Here is a 22,145-nt window from a genome sequence, read left to right as displayed (position 1 = left end):
GACTAGGGGGCCTAGGAAGGGGGTATTTTCCAAGATGGCGAATAACCAGCAGCAGCATGTGTCTTGCGGACGGGATTTACACTGTGTTCCTGACATTTCGGACTCCACACAACTCGCTTCTGTTGCTGGGTATGTATCATCACATCTATATTAAAGTTAATAATTGTCTACAGTTATGTTGTAAATGAAATGTGTATGTGCTGGGAAAATCATAGGCGTATCGTATCGTACGAGTAATACAAGACTTGCACTCGGGCGGGTGCTTTAATACTTAGAATATAGTAGTAGTAGTAATGTCGTAATGCATGTGCCAAGTTTAACTTGTAATGTGATTTTGTCAAAAACTATTAAATATAGAATTTTTTCCCCCGCAAAATATTCAACTAGGAATAAAAAACGTTTTAACATTATTTTTGAATAAAAAACCCTGCAAAAATTGTTAAAACAGTGTATTTATAATTAACCCTTCGTCCATGACTGTTTTCGGACTAATATGTACTTGACGGCACTCTAAAACTGCTTTGTGAATGGTCATTAAAGTTATATTTTTGGCAAAATTTAATTCAATTTTGAATAACTTAGCCAAAAATTTGAGAGTAACAGAAAGTTTTGAGCAGTTAAGTTCCAGTTTTCGAAAACATTTTCACATAGAAAAATAGTGTAGTTTCTATAACCCGACCTAATCTATTTTTACTGCCTGGCCCTAAATTCAAAAAAAAAAAAAAAAAAAACAATTTTAAACACGAGTTATAAATCTCCTGTTTGCAAAAGAGTCCTCTTATGTAAGAAAAATATCTAGAAGAATAAAAAAAACCCCTACCTTTGCCTATTCTATTTTTGAAAAGTATGTTATACAAGTATGAACCATACATTTTTTTTTTATTTGGCCTTAGGTCATTATTTTCTTCACAGTAGGCATTCTCGTCAGAGTCTGAAATTTATTTGTGAGGAATAATTGACAATTCAGTGGTATTGTGGATGCAGTATCTTGTACTTTGCCAATTTATCTGAATGGACAGAGTAAATAAAATTACAAAATATTAAATTTGTTGATTTATTTTTACCAGATTTGACTTTGTAGCAGTTCCTATTGTACATCCACGGTTCAAGCGAGAGTTTTTGTCAGGAGCACCGAAGGACAGACCAGGTGCATTCACTAGATCAGATTTACTTCTCTCAAGTCATGGTAAGTGACAACAAGGTGTATGTCAGTCAGTAAGATAAGTTGGAAGAAGATAACATTATAATATAAGTTAATTTTGACCACCTCTTCCAGTCAGGCAGATTTATGCCAGGTATGGTCTATCCTAGTGGGTGGGTTAATATAGAATTTTTGAGACCAAGCTTGTTTGTTTTGATTTAAAAGAAAAAAGAAATCTGCACAGAGAATATTTTGAAAAAAAATGAAAAGTTCTACGGGCTAAATTACAGGAAAAAAATGTATTTATTAAAAAAATCAAACAAAGCAAATGAATTTGTTATGGATACCGTGATCCACCCTTACTTGTCAATGCAGAGTCAAAAAAAGGAAATGCAAAAAAATTGCTTTTACAGTTTTGTTTGTAATTTAAATATGATGATCCAAGAATCAAATTAACTATGTGTCTGAATTGTAGGAAATTGCATCTTGATAATGATTGTGATTAGAATAGATACTTTCATTATCCAAACCTTCTTACTACAGACTGGAGCTCCCTTGTTGTTGGAAAAACATCACCGTGGCTGCAGTTAGATTCCAAAGATGAAATTGTTAGAAAGAATTCCGAGTTGGCGTTGAAACAGGAATTGTCTTATGCTGGTCATTTAAGCATGCCAGCAGTATTAGTATCATTAACCAGCAAGAAGTGTATTAATCTTGGTCGCGTTCTTCTTAGTCATATGTTAGGAGGTTACAACCAGCAGGTAAGACAATTTAAATTCATGTCAAATTTTTGCCTAGAGTCATTAAAGCGAACCTAAATGCGGCCTTAATTTATAGTTGTGTATATTCTAAACTGTATTCGAAATAATATTGCAGTGGTTTAATTTTGTTTTAATTATAACTGTAGCTTGGATAGGCATTTGAAGTGCTTGCCATGGAGGCCATTCATCGAGGGGAATAATTAACGAACGAACGAACATATTTAACATCCGGGTACTTTTCAAAGCTATGACGTTTTAGTATCTGATCGCATTTGTATACGCCATTGTACATAGCCGTTCATGCTTCCTAGCATTGTGTACTATTAGTATAAACTCAACTTTTATATGCACAATGTGCTTTTTAAAACTTGGGTTAGAGCCTTATGCGTTTGAACCACAGTATTCTCAGAGTGAAAGCCCAATTGCGTTAAAGTACCGTACTTCCCCGATCGTAAGCCCCTTCCGAGTATGAAGCCCATCCCTATGTTTTTACTTGGTATTTATCGAGTTGAGGGCATTCACGATTATAAGCCCAGAGTGTTTTTACTGGGCGTCGACGATATTCTTTAAAATATGCGTGTAAAAGGTGTGTTTCATTTCATAATAATCGTGATTGGCATGTTAGTTTGGTTCATGCTTTTAGTTTTATGAGAAAACTCGCATTATTTTCAAGTTCAGAGTGCATGGCGAACGTACACAACGCGATTCGCATCGTTTCTATTCCGTCATTTACTCAGGATGAACATCGATGTTGCCAGTGTTCTCCCCAGGCTCAGAGGCAAGCATGGCGGTTAATTTGCATGCTAATTTGCATACTAATTTGCATATTTTTCAGGATTCACTCTCACAAAAACAAACATACAAGACAGTATTAAAATGTATGAGAGACTTTATTTAAATTACATAATACTTTACATAATATACCATAATTTGACAAGATCGTCATTTAATGTGAACTGTTCCATAAAACTTAGTCTAAACTAATCCTTCTGACTTTGTTGTGCTCCAAACATTGGCTGCCTTACTGTAGTTAAACTCGTCATAGACGTGCTTTGAGCATTAACTGCACAACATTCCTAGTGGGAAAAAATGAAAAATAATAAAAAAACAAAACAATGAGGATTGAGGTTCAAATAAATGTAAACATAACGATTGAATTGTGCCACGATCGGGAACCCAGTGCCGTATGGATAGCATTTCGTCTGCAAAACATGTTGTTTACATGTTGGTTTTGTCAGGTCAACGACAAGGAGACTCGGGAATTTCGAGGAAAAAAAACATGAGGTCACTATTCAATTAAAATTAAAACGTAACGATAGAATTATGTATACAAATCGGGATTCCATCGATCATAGCGTGTGATGATAGCAGCTGTCGTTCGCAAGACGTTGACAGGCCGCCATCTTGGAAATACCTACACAGGTCAACATGTGACCGGAGGATTACAAAATTCGATGATTTTTTTTTGCTTGGACAAATTATAACATACGCATACCCATTAATCTACGAAGATATCCATAAATAATCTAAAAAAAGTTGACAGTAACGAGTGATGTTTTTTTTTTCATGTCGTGTCTATACCAGCCTCGTGTCTAAGATGTTGATTGAAATCGGTGTAGGCCTACCATGTTTGGTGTTCTTACGATCGGCAAAACATACACACACTGGCATTTTATTTCAAAAATTATGAAATCTTACCTGAACAATTGACCTTAGCCAGGGAAATGTCTTTTTCCACGATTCATCAAAACCAGCCTCACGCCGTTTCCGTGTTTCTACACGCTTCCGTTTCTGTGCTGTGCTAGCGGTGATTGTACGTTTTAGCCGGGCGGCATCACCTATTTTTCCTTTACATGTTTAGTCGTATAGATCTCGGTGTTTGCAACTTGAGTGACAATTTGTTCCCCATTGACAGCGTCTGTACTTCACACGTGTTTAACAATGGGACTGTTTAATTTGTCCCGGCAAGTTCAAACCGCCGTGGCGTAGACGGTGATAATTTATGCAGTGCTACGTGTGAGCGGGTCAAAAGGATGTAAACAATGCATCCTATTAGCATGGCGGTGAAGTTGTAAGCATGGCGGTCCGAGCCCAAGCATGGCGGCCGGGTCGCCAAGCATGGCGGTACCGCCATGCTTTGTTCTATGTGGGGAGAACACTGGTTGCAATTCTGGAGTAATCCATATTTCTTTGAGTAGTAGCCTTCGAAAAGCCAAAAATGTGATTGTCAAGGCGTGTTATTGGGCATGGTTTACTTTGAGACTATCATGAAAGGCCTAGGGTTTGAACGATGAGACATGTTGGCGACCGAGAAAGGTGTTTCAATTCTTCCTCTACACTCAGTTTACCCACGGTTACTATTCACCGTCGTTTATATTTCGGAAATTGCGAATCGCCAGTTTTTTAGGGAAAAAAATCATCGTTTTTTCGTTGCAATCAGTGCTACAGATCGCATTTTAACATTGCGGTAATTCACTTCCGCATTGCGCTAAAAAATCATCGTCAATAATCGGAAAATTTCATCATTACGACATATCATTTTGATTGGTTAATGAAAGACATAACCTGTTATGTCAAAGGAAGTTGTTCCAGGTCAAATCGTGCTGAAAAACCTCATGGTGGAAAATTGTTTTGCGTCGAGAGTTTGCATACGATCGAAAACATACCAAAACGAAGATAATGATAAATGCTTTCGTCCACTGTTTCCTCACAGACCCTACCAATTATTTCACCGTAAATTCAGACGGTATGTAAATCGTATTGTAATAAAATGTGTGTTTTTTATGAACATGTTTGTTTCTTCATTGTAAGTATCGTTCAAATCAATGACACATTTTTTTTCAAAAATAAGTATTATTTTCCCGAGCCCGGCGTGGTGAACGAATATTTTTTTTTGGATAATTTTTCGTTGTTTGCAAGATGGTTACAGTGTTTAACCCCAAAACAAAATCATTTTTTCTGAGTTGATCCTTGAGTATAAGCTCATCCCTTACTTTTCCTTTACGTGTTCATGCCTCTGGGCTTATGATCATGGAAGTACGGTATACTGTGAAGATTCAATTCAGTCCAGTGTGAGTGATGAGAGTATATCGTCGACGATGCCCCATGTTCGGATGATATTTTTTCACATTTTGATCTCAAAAAACAAATACAATATCAAAAATACTGATAAAAATCAAAACCTAGAATAATAGTACGACTACATTTCTAAAAATAATAATGAAAATACTTTTCGTACACATCGGAAACATGTGGTTTTTGACCCCAAGTGTGACTATATCATTTGCATATGAATATACGTTTGGCAAAAAGCGTTTGACACCAGGGCTTACGGCTTTGTCTTTATAGAACTGCTTTGTTTTTTTAAACGATATCCAACCAATGAGAAACAACAGGGGATTATCCCGGGAAATCGGCGTTATTACAATGCATTTGTAGATTTAACTAGTTAGGCAGGAAACTTTACAGTCTGTGAGAGCACGGTTTTAGTAACCGTGGTGAGAGACTGAAGAAATCAGATCACGGGATAAATAATAGCATCGCGGAGGAAACACATAGCGTCGCTGGCAAATTCGATCGCGTCGCGGCCCGCGACGCTGTTTTGGCCTGGGGAGAACACTGTACTTCCTGTTCAGAGTGTGTTCTACATGTGATTTTATTGCGTTCAAGGATGTCTTAGTTCAAGCTACTTGAAACCTGAAATTACACGAGAAATTTCTGCTGTCTGATATTATCATTTGACTCACTAAAAATATTTCACTGAAATATTAATTAATAAAAAGCAAAATACAAATTGTACTGGTAAATAGAAATATCAAGTTCACTAGTGTGAAAAGGCGATGGAGAGCTATTTTAGCCCAAATCGGCTAGTAGGCGTCATATTACACAGGTCTGTGCTGAGACGTCATCCATCGTTTTCATTGGTTAATTAGCGATTTCACCTGTCAGGTCAAAAAACACCGTCCCAGGCAGTGTTGCATCCAGGATTTTTTTGTTAGGAGACAATATGTTCCATGCACGTTAATTTTGTGAGACATTTGCATTTTTTGGGAGACAACATTAGAGCAGTTCAAAATCAATTTCAACCAACTTTATTTCTCAAAGGCAACATCAAATGACATCAGTGACAATACATGCAGTCTCTCTGCTTCTAAGCGGTTTTGCGTCTTTGTTTTGATTTTATTTTGTACCGAAAATCCACGTTCACAATCAGCGGTTTGTACTGGCAAAACCAAAACTATTTTCGCATGTTTAAGCAAATTAGGAAGTAACCACGGTGATAGGTGTACAATAGTTTCCACAAAAATGCCATATTTCAGGTTTTGTTCCCAGCTAGCCTGATATCGGCGTTCAAACGTCGTGGTTACTTAATGACTTGGACCTTTTCTGCAATAAATTTGAAGCCCCATTACTTGGGGAAAAAAGCGTAATACGCTTTTGTCGCCCTGCCGTAAGTTGCCGACTCGTTATGACTTGCACGTTCGGTAGTTGCGCGGCAACAACTAAGAGTTTTACTTGTATCCCTGACAATGTGACTGGGGAACACCATCGACGCAGTGCGTCTTTCTGCCAATCAAATTTGTGTAAAAAATCGCAGCAATGTTTACTTTACATTGACTCAATCACGAAAATAACTGGGTATACCAAGGCAATGACCCAGTGATAAGCAAAATGCGCGACATGACTCACTATTTTAGTGCGTCAACTGTGGCCCAGGGTTTGTAAAATAATGCGTCATTGCTGTGAATTTTGCGAGAATGTCGCAATGACGCAGCCTGGCAGCAACACTGCCCAGGTCAAAACATGGCGGATATTCATTTCTACAGCATTAAGCATTTAAAATGAAACTGGAATCATTTGCTTACGATGAAATAAATTTATTTGCATTTCATAACAATTCATCGACTTTATTTTTTGCACATTATTACCCTACTTCCCAGAGTATAAGTCCCTCCCCGAGTATAAGCCCACCCTCCGTTTTTAGACATTTAACAAGTTGAGGGCATCCGCGAGTATAGGCCCAGGGTTTTTTTACCTGGTGTCAACAACATTTATTAAAAATATGCATGTAATAAGTGTATTTCATTGCATAAAAATCATGATTGTTACGGTAGTTTGGTTGCAGCTTTTACAAGGAAACTCGCATTTATTTCAGAGTGCATGGCGAACGTACGGAACATAGTTTGCACCTTTTCTATCCTGTTATTTACTCGGGATGAACTCTGATGTTGCGATACTGAAATCCATATTTCTTTTGAGTAGTATTTTTCCAAACAGCAAAAATGTGATCGTCAAGTCGTGAAACCTGGTCTGGAACATCGTTTTACTTTTCTGAATATTCGTGTTCATTGTGTCTATCGTGACTGGGGTCACGATGTGAACGAGCAAACTATTCTTTGACATGACTTGTTGGTGGCCGTGAAAGATTTAAATACTTCCCCCACCCTCAGTTTACCTTTCAAAAATTGCGAATCAATGCTTTTAGGAAAAAAATCAGCGTTTTTTTTTATCCAAATCAGTGTTAACAGAACGCATTTTAACATCACGGTAATTCACTTCCGCATTGCGTTGAAAAAATTACTTCGTCAATAATCGATAAACTTCGTCTGTACGACACAGCATTTTCATTTTCCTGTCAATGGAAGTTGTTCAGGTCAAATCATGATGAAAAACACCAACACGGAAATAGCTTTGTATCAACAGTTTGTGTAAGATCGAAAGCATTCCACAATGACGATAATGATAAAGATATTGCCTTCAACTGTTTTCCCACAGATCCTACCCATTTTTGCACTGTAAATTCAGATGGTATGTAAAGCGTATTGTAATAAAATGTGTGTATTTTTATAAACAGGTTTGTTTCTTCATTGTAAAAAGTGTTGTTGAAATCAATGACTCGTTTTGCATTTTTTTCTTCTTGAGTATAAGCCCACCCCCTAATTTTCCCGATTTTACATGTTCAGGCACCTGGGCTTATACTTGGGGAAGTACGGTATAAGCATTAAATACATTGTGAAACGCAGCATGACCGGTTTGACTTGAATTCTTTTGTACTTCCGTTACTAATAAAATGAAAAAAGATAATTGTATTTGGCATACAAGGTTCATTAATGTGATTTGTTTTTGGAGAAAGATGCACTGGGTGACATTGTAATGAAATTTTAGGCGGTCTACATTTCAATTCAGCAAGAAAAAATGTATAAAATATTAGATTAGCTTCTGCAATAATTTCTTTCGTTTTGGGTGGTCCAACTGCCGGTGTTGAAAGTCGGCATATAATATAATATATCGTTTTTTAAAATTTTGAACCTTAAATAAGAGCCCATCAGTCATGATATCACCCAGGGCGATTTTTCGGATGGGCAAATTTACAGCAGAATCCGGTACAAATAAGTGGTAACAATGATTTTCAACTTTTTTGTCATTTAAAAAAAGGCTTGAACAATATTGAAATTTTTTTTTGTATGAACATATCAAAACATTCACTGAAAAACCAGAGACTGGTCCAGTCAAGACAATTTTATTGTTTTATATGATAATTCCTTAAAAAACAAGTCTGTAGAATCTCTTGCGTTGACATGATATTTCAACAACTGGTCTGACCTGCTGCGCCCTCTATAGTTGTCACCTTGTTTTTGAGGTGATAAATATGCTAATGTGTAGCATGACTTGTAATCTGCCAACCAATAAGAATGACGGCTTTTGATCTGACCTGTTCAATGCAACTACTAGTATAATGCACATGTGACCTAGCATGTAGAATCATTTGTGTCTACTTTCACTCCCGTATTCCATAATATAGCAATAAATGTGCCTCAGAATATACAAGGTACATATAATTTGCATGGTGATTTGTTTTTTGGATGAGTCAATGTTGGTCGATTGGTGGACATTTTGGGGTAAAATTCTGATGTTGAAAGTGGCATGACAATGTTGTACTACAGCTGTAACTGTGTTGACCTGTATTTCAGGTATGGATTCATGTGTCCATGAAATCCCCTGTACAACAAATAGATGATCTAATAGATAAAGATGATAGTAACAACGATGTAAACCCTGAAAACACAGACACATGGCAATGGTGGAATACACTGCGTACATCCTGTGATAGCCATAAGAAATTATCCATAGGTAAGTTGCAGTCGTACATCTACCTTCCTTGACATACGGTAGCACTGGAAACATGTTCAGTTATTTACTTGGTTTTTATTGACTCCCATGTGCGAAGCACAAAATGGGAGTCATTGCGGTTAGTGTGTGTGTGTGTGTGTGTGTGTGTGTGTGTGTGTGTGTGTGTGTGTGTGTGTGTGTGTGTGTGTGTGTGTGTCCGTCCGTCCGTCTGTTCCACTGATATCTCAAAAACCATACACCAGTTTTTGATAAAACTTGGTGCATAGATGCTCTGGGCTAATGCGCAGATTTGATTAGGTTTTGGTAAAATTTCATGCATATTAATTACCTAATTTGCATGATAATAAGCTAATTTTTAGCTGTTCCATGATTGTTCCATTGATATCTAAAGAACCACTTATTGGATTTTGATGAAACTTGGTACATGGATGCTCTGAACTAATGCTTGGTTTTGATTAGTTTTTGGTAAACATTACCTAATTACTAATTACCTAATTTGCATAATGATCAGTCAATTTTCGCTTTTTCCACTTATATCTCAAGTACTAATCATCACATTTCAATGAAACTTGGTACATAGATGTCATAGGACACTGCACAGACCTGATAGTTTTTAGGGTAATGTCAGTGCACATTAATTACCTAATTTGCATAATTAATTAATTTTCAGCTTTTGATGTTTCAGGTAGTAAGCATTACATTTCAATAAAACTTGGTAAATAGATACTCAAGAACTATGCTGAGATTAATTGTTTTGGGATAAATATTTGTGTATATTAATTACCTAATTTGCATAATTAGTTAATTTTCACCTTTTCCACAGATATCTCAAGTACTAATTATCACATTGCAATGAAACTTGGTACATAGATCCTTTAGGACTATCCAGGGACCTAATTAGTTTTAGGGTAAATAATTGTGTATATTACTTACCTAATTTGCATAATTAATTAATTTTCAGCTTTACCTAATTAACCTAATTACCTAATTTACTTAATTATCCACTTTTAAGCTATTACACTGATATCTAAAGTACTAATTATTCCATTTCAATGAAACTTTGTACATGGATGCTCTAGGACAATGTACAAACCTGATTAGTTTGGGGTTAAAATCTGTTTATATTAATTCCCTAATTAGCATAATAATTCATAATTTTTTTGGTTCCAATCACATTTCAATAAAACTTGGTACATAGATGGTCTGTTACATTGCGCAGACCTCATTAGTTTTCCATTAAAATCTGTTCATATTAATTTTCTGATTTGCATTATTAGTTTTCGGCTTTTCCATCACTATCACCATCTCTGACAAGTAATTTTGAATTATATTTAATGTGTCTCCAATACTCTCTCAGCACATGGGAGTTCTTTCTAAGCTTTCTTTGATTTCAGTTTTTTAAAGAAATTGTCAATCGACAAGTTGCAGTCGTATATCTGCCTTCTTCAATATATGATAGTACTGGAAACTCATTTAATTATTCACATACAAATAGATAAAAAAAAACAGAAAGACAACATCGAAGACCATCTATAAAGAGGGTATAGTTCTTAAATTGGTCGTCAAATTATTTCATTTAAAAAGCACCATAGTATACCAGAGTATATAAAGTATACTAGATGTGTGTGTTACAGATGTATGTGCATAATCTGGAAAACACATAGAATAATTATTACTTAAAGCCCGGTGGTCGTCGCGCAGCGCGTGTTTGAATTTTATGTAAATAAACAATGAATTTTACACACATTGTATATGTCGCTATGAGTCCCATATCGAACAAGACGCGGCGCAACGACTGCCGCCCTTTAAACATAGAAATCATCTTTGGCTTGCATATTATAGTTATTGAAATCATATTTCTTACTAAATATTCACTACCGGTAGAGGTCGGCAACATCAAAATGTAGCTTGTTGGAGTTTTGAGATGAGCTGCTTTCACGTGATTGGTCAGAATGGCGTTTTAATGATGTGTGTAGAAAGATGAATTGGAGAGTGCATCCATACTTCTGAAAGGCCAACTTTATTTGTATGCTTCACTGTATGTGCTTAATGAATTTGGCATATGGACGTGTATTCATTTGTATAGAATGTCTTTATTCTCTGGGACGTAGAGCTAAGACGCCAGTGAAAACAACTAAAATTGAGGAATTGAGAAATCCTGAGCAACCAAGTTTATACATGTTGCCCATATAGGGGTATTCTTGTTACACTGTTCAGGAGAGTCTCACCAACCATCTCAAAGTGTAGTTTTCTGAGATTTTTTGGCTTTTGTTTTCACCATGATTGTTGCCAGGCAGGGAAAATATCCGGATGTCCGTCCCGCGAATGCAGTTCTCCGTACACACTTTTGGAAAAGCATTAATACAATTATTTATTAGGTTTTATGGCGATTTAAATGTTATAATTCTTGTATATTGATCTCAGTAATTTGTCCTGATGATTTACTGAAGAGATTTACTAACTTTTGACTCGCTCTCCACGTTTCAGCTCTAGAATTGTCGACAGACCTTCCCTCCAAATCAGCGATTGATAGATGGTTAGGAGAGCCAATTAAGTGTGCGATAATACCCACTAGTGTATTCTTAACCAACAAAAAAGGTTATCCAGTTCTATCCAAGGCGCATCAAGCTATTGTTGTCAGATTATTCAAAGTAAGTCGAGAATTCATGTGTGTTACAACACTAGAGGGTGCTGTTCTATTACCTAAAAGTGCTTTTTCAACACAAGATGGTGCTGTTCAATTCACTATGTACTATTTCAACACTAGAGGTCGCTATTAATACTGTAAATGTATTATTTATTCACTGGGTGTCAATTCCAGTATTTTCACTGATAAAGATCATCTGCTAAATTTGAATTCACATGAACAAGCGAAATAAGCATAGTATTCATTGTGAATATGCTGAAAACATCAAAATAATTAATTTAAATGTCAGTCAAAATATTGTTTTACAGAAAGTTTCATAATGACTGTTGTGTGCTTTCTTTTTTATTTTGTTATTTAAACATGCATTTCCTGTAAGGTTACTCAATGTTGGTCATATTGTTTCTGCATTTGTTTTCTGATTCCCATGCACTGGATACATATTAAGTTTTTGTCCAATTGTTATTCATTGTTGAATTACTGTATCGCACCCATTTTTCTATCAACTGCTACTGATGGAAGGGGGCTCGTACCAAGCCCAGTTTTTGTTTTTTGTGGTCTTGATTTTCTCCCCAGTTGGATGTGCAAATGATGATTACTGGTACAAACCGTCATCCAGATAAAGGCATCAGGGCTTATGTGCAATACCTGGATCATTTATATCAATCTCAACCACCACCTTCTGGAGTTGATGCATTTGCCAAGGGATATGAAGATTATCTACAGTGCCCTCTGCAGGTAGGATTGTGTTATGTTTAGGAGTGGAACATAGAAATTTATTAGGGGCTTGCATGATTGAAGACTTTTCTGAAATGTTTTATTGCCAATAATATCTTTGTATGGTCTGTTTATCATCACATGCAGTAACTCGCAAACAGTGTGTCCTTTAACAGGACTGATCTAGAGTTCAAATGGAATCTCCTAAAATCAAGTTTGGTCAGCTTGTCAGCTACTAGGAAGAGAGGTCTTCGAGGACAAATAAGATTGTACACTATGTGCCTGTAGATGACTTCTGAAATCCAAAACTAATATGTTGTGACCCCTGATTTTCTTTGTTTTTACACTTAATAAAAAAAAAATTCGAAGGACGATAGATAGATATATATATATACAATGTTTAACATTTTTATATATCAAATGCTTTTGAAAACTGAGACATGCATTAAATGTTTGTTTGAATTGACTGTAAACACTTTCTACCATACGAGATGCTCGCTATTGGTATGCAAAAGTGCAAAAACAATTTGTGAGGGCATGAGTTTCAAACTGACATGTGCTATGACAAGTAAAAAACATATTTTTATGTTGGCCTAACTTATAAGACGTTTTTCAAGATCACTATCAATGTATATGAATATATTAGAAAATAAAATGAGTAGTGATCTACAAGCAATGGGAATTATATAAATTATTTCTGTTGCATTAATAATGTGTGATGAAATTAGCATATTTTGAAAAAATCTCTATGCGTCTGGGATGCATCAAATCGGCTTAGAGGGCGCACACTGATCACAAGTAACCCTGTAATTGTCTTATTGTAGCCATTAGCCGATAATTTAGAGTCACAGACCTATGAAATTTTCGAGAAAGATCCTATCAAATACTCGCAGTATGAGAAAGCTATATATTATGCATTATTGGACAGAGTGCCAGCTGAGGAGAAAGCAGAAACGACAGTGTGAGTACAATTTACAGAATTATTATATTACAATCTGATATTAATTGATCACGACTCTTTTTGTGCTGAATGCAATCCAAAAGCTTTTGTAATATTGTGTTACATCACTACATATAAATTAGTTTAATTTGCATAATTTATTCTTCATCTCCACTGGTATCTCAAGAACTTTATATAGTCATAGGATTCATTTGGAACTTAATACAATGTAATGTGATAGACTGTTAATGAGCTTCATTTCCACATTATGTTAATAAAGTCATGTATTTTATTTCTACGATTACAATATTGATGATATTTGCAGAACTGTGATGGTGCTAGGTGCTGGCAGAGGTCCATTAGTCCGTGCATCTCTGAACGCGGCCACGAAAGCTGACAGACAGATCAAAGTATATGCTGTTGAGAAAAATCCTAATGCTGTAGTGACGTAAGTTGATTTTGAAAAGGCATCGTAGTAAAATAGCTATGACCTTGTTGTTGGTTTGAATCTCACTGGTTCATGTTGTTGCCTCTTTTATAAAAAATTTAGTGCTTCTCTCAACTGATGACTGAAGTTCTTATGTGTCTTGAGCTGCTCAGACTTTTATACCATATAAGGAGTTGGCGATGGAAAACGAATCGACGAATCAGTCATGAGCAGTTTGCTGGATATATGAATATACATTAATGCCTATGCATTATTATAAGGCCAAAAAAAAAATTGTTTTGTTGCCCTCAGCGACCGGCCGAAAAATATGAAATATCAGGTTGCGTTTTTTTTTCCATATACCTCGGCTATTTATGATACCCTTAGTTTTCACGAGTTTAAATAAAAAAAAAAATCCGACCAACTGACCAAATTTTCCTGACTTGAGGACAACATAAGTTGTTGTTTTTTTTGGCCTTATAGTAATTTGGCATTATCTTTTCGTAGTATTAAGTTTGGTTATTGAAGTTCATTCTCACTTTGCAAATTTGTGTTGTGCCATCTCCTGACTCCCTTCAAATATTAAAATTGCTGATGAATAATGAGAATGAATAAGAAGTGTCTTCTAAAACGAGCTAGATTTGTAAACAATAGACACTAACAGAGGTTTTGTTTGATTTTGAAAGTCAGTTGTTGTAAATGTGTTTGTCTATGAGTTAAGACCGTCCAGTACTATAAAATGAAATGAATGGAAAAGTTTGGGAGAATATCTTCTTTATACATATATGATATTTATTTTTTAGCTAAAACCGTATCATTTGAACACTTTTTTTGTTTCTGGGCAATATTAATTTGGGTTCCGTCCATTTGTCCATCCATCCATTTGACACTAAAACAAAACTAGTATTTTGCCTGACTCGATTGAAAGTGTCATTCACGTACTATACACTTAGGTAATGCTGTAGGTTGGTCATTTTGTCTAAAATCCCAGTCTATAAATGTGTCCGGAATCATTTCTGGTTATTAAAGTTACACGGCAACCGTTTCTCTGAGAGATGGTTTGCATGATTTTACTCAAACTCAGTACAATGATTATACGTACTGGTTTGGTTGCACATTTCATTTTTTAGTGAATCAATCAAAAATGCTCAGTTCATCACGGTAGTTATGGAATTTGGCATTAAATATAGAATGGGGCTGAGCCTTCTCAATGCTTGAATGTTTACTCAGGGAGTGAATTTTAACATATTTGTAAAGTAGGAATGCAACTTCAAACATTTATCAAGAGTTTAATAAGATTTTATTCACTTAATTCTTACTGTGTGGTAAGTCAAGGCAAAAACAAAAAAAGCTTCTTGCGCTATGGGAAGAATCATTCTGCGATGCGATGACGAGATTTTGTGGTGCTCCCTGTGATGCGGAAAATTATTTCTCTAAAAATATGATTATTGCAAGTGTTGAATTAACAAATATGCTAATTGTGACTATATTCTTAAATGTCAAATAATAACCCAGCCCCTAATTGTCAAGTCTTATTTCCCCAAAACAATTAAAAGTTCTATTGTTGTCCAAAGCAAGGCAAAGCCTTATGAAAAATGTTGAAAAACAACGACAGGTTTTGCATGTTTTAGACAGAATTGCTGCAGCAGTGAAATAACGAAATATTGAAATATCATGTAAGGGTAAAGAGAGTCAATTTTTGCGATCATTTTATCATTGATGTTCAGTTTACAGGCTTTACAAGACGAGATGTGGGGCGATCAAGTATCGGTTATATCTTGTGATATGAGGCATTGGGAAGCCCCGGAAAAAGCCGATATTATTGTCAGTGAATTGTTAGGGTCATTTGGGGACAACGAACTGTCACCAGAGTGCCTCGATGGTGCTCAAATATTCTTAAAAGGTATTGCTTTGTTTGAATATCATTAGTCACTATTAAAATAGAATATAACTATAGTACGTTGTTCACTTGTGAAACAAATTTGAACAACAAACTCTGTTACTTTGCTGCGTTTTCCCTGGTGAAATATGAACATTTTACTACAATTTTGTAAGAAATATGTCTGTTGTTTTTGTTTACCTGTGTGTTTATCCAAATTATTAAGCACATGTTATTCATGTGTCATCATGATTCATACTTATTCATGTGGATGAATGAAATAAATGATTAAATATTTGTTTAAACCAAATTAGTACAATATGTACAAACTGTATTTTGCAAGACACATTTTTGCAAATTCTGCTAAGCAGCAAAAATCATAAAATTTTTTAACTGTTAAGACAACAAGTTACAAAGACTTTTGTGGAATGTCATCATGACTGCCCATTATAATATTCTGATATTAACAGCGTACACTGTATTACACAAATCTGAACTGACTATAAACATCGACAAATATATTAAAGGTGATTCATGGCCAGAATTTGTTTTTTTCTTCAGATGACGGTATAAGTATTCCAAGACAATATACATCGTATTTATCACCAGTTTCTTCACATAAATTATATAATGAAGTTAGACTATGTAAAGATAAGGATAAACATCCCGATGTGAGTAATATTTTGGATTTATTATTTCATTTATCACCTTGACAATGAAAATCTTTTTATTACTGTATTAAAAAATGTTCAGTCTATAAAACCTACTTACCGGTATTGATAAAAAATTCAAATTGGCATTAGCAACAAGTGAGACTGATCAGTTTAAAATAATTATTTAAATTTAATAATATTTGATTTTTTAGGCACATTTTGAAACCCCGTACGTGGTTCGTCTTCACAACGTCAACTCCTTCGCTGAAGCCATTCCCATGTTTACATTTGTGCACCCGAATCGATCACAGAAGGACAATTCACGATTTAAGAGTGTTAGCTTTGATGTTGAAGAGGATACCGTGTTACATGGATTTGCAGGGTATTTTGATACCATACTCTTTGGTGATGTCACACTTAGTAAGTCAAAATATTGTTTTTATCGGTAATTGCGTAGAAATGGTACAATTTTGAACAGTTGCTGAACATTTATGTTTTATTTTCCATAGGTATAAATCCCAAAACACACTCCGATGGAATGTTCAGCTGGTTTCCTATATTCTTCCCCATCAAGGTATGTATGGTATTAATAATGTATTTACTTTTCCCAAAAATGTTGTGTATTCTTGTCAAACGATTACAAATCTATGGAGTCAATGCAAAGCTGCTTTGATACAAGATTGCGCCTGATTGGCTATCCAATCCTACACATAACAGTTAGACCAATCAGAGAGCAGCTTGTTTTTTTTCTTCAAATTCTGCCTTGTATATATGTATATGATTAAACCTCATCCATGTGCTCAAAAGGTCACATGTCCTGGTATTTTCTCGAGTTCACATAATCACTATAATCATATAAATTATAAAAATCAGACGCAAAACAATATAAATGATTAATGTTATAGAGCCGTTTTTCACGTTTCTCACATAAACTGGAAAACTGCAATTACCGGGGTAAAATCACACAAAATAGATGCAGATAATTAAAAGATAGAATAATGGCAATTAACCCCCTTCCCCTTAATGTTTAGGTTAGTGTTTTGGACACTAATGTATTGGACGGATAATATGGATGTTGCCAGATCATTCTAATTCTGCTTTCCCATCTCTTGACAGGAACCAATTTATGTTCATAAAGGTGAAAAAGTATCGGTTAGTTTTTGGCGTAACTGTACGGCCAAGAATATATGGTACGAATGGTGTGTCACAAGTCCCATCGTCAAACCAATACACAACTCAAATGGAAGATCTTATACAATTGGTTTGTAATTTACAGGTAGCCTAAGTGGTATTGAGCAGAGTCAGGCAAAACTAAGGGGCCATGTTGACCAAAAAATATCAGTGTTTTATTACACTACAGTGAACATTTTTTTTTTAAATCAGATTTTATTTAATTGCTCTGTCATGGATATATATTGCAAAAGCCGTTCAAAAGATAATATACAATGTCATCTAGATGTTCTTAATAATTATATCCACTGTCTGCAACCTTTTCACTGCCATTGTTAATGTTGCCACCCTAGGCTCAGTAGTTTGTAAAACTTGTTGATTAAAAGTTAAATCTTTAATCAAAACTTTAAACTCGCTGATGTTCAGTAAAAGCTGTTTAATAAATTATTGATCTGAACTGATAGTATCCATTAAATTCTCCAACTTACTGCTGAAAAAAACCCACATTGGATGGATACTATTGGCTCATGTACATATTATTAAATCACCCCACCTATCCCCCCTCGAATACAAATACGATTTCCAATATGATTAATCTGGATGCTAATTAACATATTTTGTTCAAAATTAATTGGAAATTTACAACTATTTGCTTCAATTTTTTGAGGAAAAAAAATTGGGTTGTGAATTGATCGAGTTTAATATCTGAGGTGTTGTAATGGAGTAATTCTTAAGGTGGCGCCTTCTAGTGATAAGTGTTTCTGTTAATGAATGTACGAGATGCCGTTTAGTGATGATCTGTAGTCGTCTGTCAATAAAAATGATATATGACTCATTGACAACCAAACAACATTTGAGCGTTAATCGACATTGCTTGCTCAGATCTGTGTCATTTTGATGTCACGGAAGTGAGGGGTGAGACAGGAATGGTGTTTTGAGGTGGCTTCAACTTTTATCATATACCTTGTATTGCCCGGCCCTGTATAACACCTGGCCCAGCACGCCCTCACATGTGGGCAATGATTTCTCGTATCACGTCAGCCCAGCATGCCAGGTTTTCATCAAACAAAACACTTCATTTTAAATAATGTTGCGTATTTGAGGTCATGCCAAGGTAAAATTGTAATTACACCTACCACTATTAGGTATATGATAAAACTTTTATTATACAGCTTTTGGGGCCCTCTGTCATATGGCTAACACACACATTCAAGCTTGGACTCTTCCGCTCATGACCTTGGGCTGCAAAAGTGTATCCAGTCCTTGACGAATATTAGTACTTGCTCATTGGATTAGCCTTTTCACCACCAGTACCCTCTTTTCATCACAAATTCACAAAATAGTCCTGTTTATCGTCTGCAAATATGCTTCAGAAGATTGGAACAAAAATAGCCAAATGTTTTGAGTAAAAACTGAAAATTGACTCAAATTTTGTGAAGAGGTTTATGCATGTGATTTATTGTATCTATGCTGCTTTGGGTATATTCTTTTCACCACCAGTTCTCTCAGTTCTCCCGTTTGTAGTCTGCACATCCCTTCAGAAGATTGGGACAAAAGTAGCCAATTTTTTTGAGTGAAAACTGAAAATTGTGTATGTTTGTAAAAATCAAGAAATGCATTAAATATAGAACTGACTTTATTGAATTTGTACCCCAGACCATTCGTCCAAGTGTTGTCGCTATCAACCACACGAGACTCCAGCTTGATCTTGTACAATTTTCTTCCCCGCCCACTTAGTTTTAATCTTCATACTTACCTTTGTACCTTGATAGCCAATCACATTCAAGTGTAGATATCACTCATGGCATATGAATATTATATACCATATTTGGTAGATGGCAGGTAAATTTAACATTGTTATTAAGGTTCTGAATTCGTGTAATATTATTGGTGAACAGGTTGGTATGTATTAAACATGAGATTTTTTGCTTTTTTCTTCTTCCCTTACTACACAAGCTTCTGTGATGTATTTAATACAGGGGTTGATTATTGTAATTTGTAATTGATACTAGAGTCGCATTAAGAGTTATTGACCAAATGCTCAGCAAATTCTCAACTTCACACAATTAAACATTGGTGCAAACTCAGTAGATTTTTTTAAGCGTGACTTTGATTGTAGCGATTTTCACGTCACTGTACTTAAAGACGCACACTCAACTTTCACTTGAACATTTTAAGATAGCGAGAATAGAATCAAATACAGTGGAATTGCCTGTTCCATCACTCATGGCGATCGATGATTTGGGCTGGCCGGGATATCTGTATCTGTACAATTGGGCCCAAGTATCGAGCCGAAATCATCTTCAAGTAACCTCTCATTTCAATTATCGCTGAAACAACATCATTTGTAATTTCTCGTTTGGCGAAAAAGTATGGGCTCTAATATATATTTGGCAGAGTAAAGAAATACTGTGAAAGATTGATAGCTCAACGGAAAATCGTGTACGAAATTATGCGACTAAAACTTGTGAACTTGGCGACTTAACAGATGCATCTTTTCAAAAACACTGAAGATAAAAATTGTAGAAGCGGTCACCGGTACAACGATATGTTGCTACTAGGTTTAGATTGACAACTGTTAAACACAACAGTTGAACAATTGCAAAATAGCATGACAATAAATTTAAAAGGAATAACAAATTTAGCATATTTTAGCTTCTGTGAATCCTGCTTATTTGAGATACCTAAACCATAACACCAGTACATTCTCTCAAACTCGTGACTATTTTATTTTCTCTCAAAGAAAAAGAAACAACACAAGCACAACACCAAAATCATTTTCAGCCATGTTGTTTTCATAATGAGGGCGCTGCTCTGTTCGGCTTTGATTGAACTGAATAAAACTCTGGCAAATCTCGGCTCTCATTTGGCTCGGCCGTGTAAACTCATTGGAGATAATTTCCTGTTAATCGGTGGGAAGAGCAGTAGTTAGGCTCAGATAGAATGCTGTTGTGTAAACGTAGCAATTGTAACATTCCAGCACAACCACTGCTTTGACGTTGACCTTTTCATGTACCTGTCAACCTTTATTTGTAGATGGGGTTATGGTATCTGTTGTTTAATAATTCAGCTTCCCTTCACTCGTATTGGTCATGCCAAATTATTCAAATGACTTGTGCAATGTGAAAATAAAATTCCTATAAAAAATTATTCTAAGGCTTCTATCTGATGAATAATACAAGCAGAGTAATGCTCAAATAATGTATTTGGATGACAAAGTTGTGTGTACATGTCTAAATTTTTGTGCCACCACCATGGGGTCTATGTATTGAAGCTGTATTTTTGTCTTATTCTTGTACATGTGTGGTAATTGCAAATTAGCACACTCCTCATATAGTATATGCATTGTCAACTGTTGATTACAACAAATGTATTGTAATTATTGATCAATATGTATGGTAAGTCATTTTTGGAGAAAAAACAAGGGTCAGGCTGCATTGTTGTGAAATGCATTTGAAATAAAGTTTCTTTAAAATAACAATGTGTTTTATGTTCTATATGTATTCAATATTTGCAACTGGTACGCAAGTGTGTATACTGCCCACAACGACCAACTGTCCTGTACATGATGCCATTGGTCACTTGTAGGAAATTGTTTCCTAATTATCTTATTCAGAATAATTTGCAATATAGAACTACCCACTTAATGTGGACCAATCGCATGACGACACCTAATACAGTGGACATTTTGGTTACAATGTCTCATGACCATCCGACCATAATTTGTGGCTCTGTAAAACTTTCAATGTTGGGTGAATCTCTTTTTAGATTTGAATATTTTGTGATGATATCTTGAATCCTGTAATTTAGGCGAATAGTTTTGTCATTTATATTTGACTTCTACTTGACTGCTAGTTTGATTGAATTGATACTAGATATATATGTACATGTACCTTGCTTGGACCTCTAATGGATTATTTTCGGGAGATCATTTTGTGATGCAAGGGGAACTCTCTACTAATTCAGACATGCCCTACTTATCCTTATCTGTGATAAGATCTAAACACAAGAGTGGTTACACTAAAAATGAATGGTAAAAAGCCACCTAATGGTTGAAATAATACGATAACAAGCGCATGCAGGAATAGTTCTATAAACATCATAGTGGAGAAACGGATAACTGCTCGTCACTTTTACATTTTGGCTGTCTGTTCAGGCTTTCAACATGCGACAAGTTCAATGCCATCATTGTTCTCTACCGAGATTTGGGAAATTTTATGTATTTTTAATATTTTTGACTCCCATGTGTGAAGCACAAAATGGGAGTCTTTGCGGTTAGTGTGTCTGTATGTGTGTCCGTCTGTTCCACTGATATCTCAAGAACCATACATCAGTTTTTGATGAAACTTGGTGCATAGATGCTCTGGGCTAATGCGCAGATTTGATTAGGTTTTGGTAAAATTTCATGCATATTAATTACCTAATTTTTAGCTGTTCCATTGATATCTAAAGAACCACTTATTGGATTTTGATGAAACTTGGTACATGGCTGCTCTGAACTAATGCTTGGTTTTTGGTAAAAATTACCTAATTACTAATTACCTAATTTGCATAATGATTAGTCAATTTTCGGTTTTTCCACTGATATCTCAAGTACTAATCATCACCTTTCAATGAAACTTTGTACATAGATGTCATAGGACACTGCACAGACCTGATAGTTTTTAGGGTAATGTCAGTGC

General features: G+C 35.4%; 1 protein-coding gene across 1 annotated transcript; it reads left to right on the top strand.

Moving 5' to 3' along the window:
• Positions 1–20: 20 nt before the first annotated feature.
• On the top strand, positions 21–20,944 carry LOC102801052 (protein arginine N-methyltransferase 5-like). The gene is made up of 13 exons (XM_085500426.1): positions 21–129; positions 1,068–1,186; positions 1,685–1,902; positions 8,874–9,033; positions 11,521–11,685; positions 12,258–12,415; positions 13,219–13,355; positions 13,660–13,782; positions 15,489–15,664; positions 16,202–16,311; positions 16,506–16,713; positions 16,803–16,867; positions 17,410–20,944. The coding sequence occupies exons 1-13, from the start codon at positions 35–37 to the stop codon at positions 17,560–17,562; spliced, it is 1,887 nt and encodes a 628-aa protein (XP_085356552.1). The 5' UTR covers positions 21–34; the 3' UTR covers positions 17,563–20,944.
• The last annotated feature ends 1,201 nt before the right edge of the window (positions 20,945–22,145 follow it).

The sequence above is a fragment of the Saccoglossus kowalevskii genome, chromosome 6 (assembly GCF_978046115.1).
Source record: "Saccoglossus kowalevskii chromosome 6, keSacKowa6.1, whole genome shotgun sequence".
NCBI lineage: Eukaryota > Metazoa > Hemichordata > Enteropneusta > Harrimaniidae > Saccoglossus > Saccoglossus kowalevskii.
The sequence above is the reverse complement of the archived record's forward strand: the minus strand, read 5'-3'. Positions and strand labels throughout refer to the sequence as shown.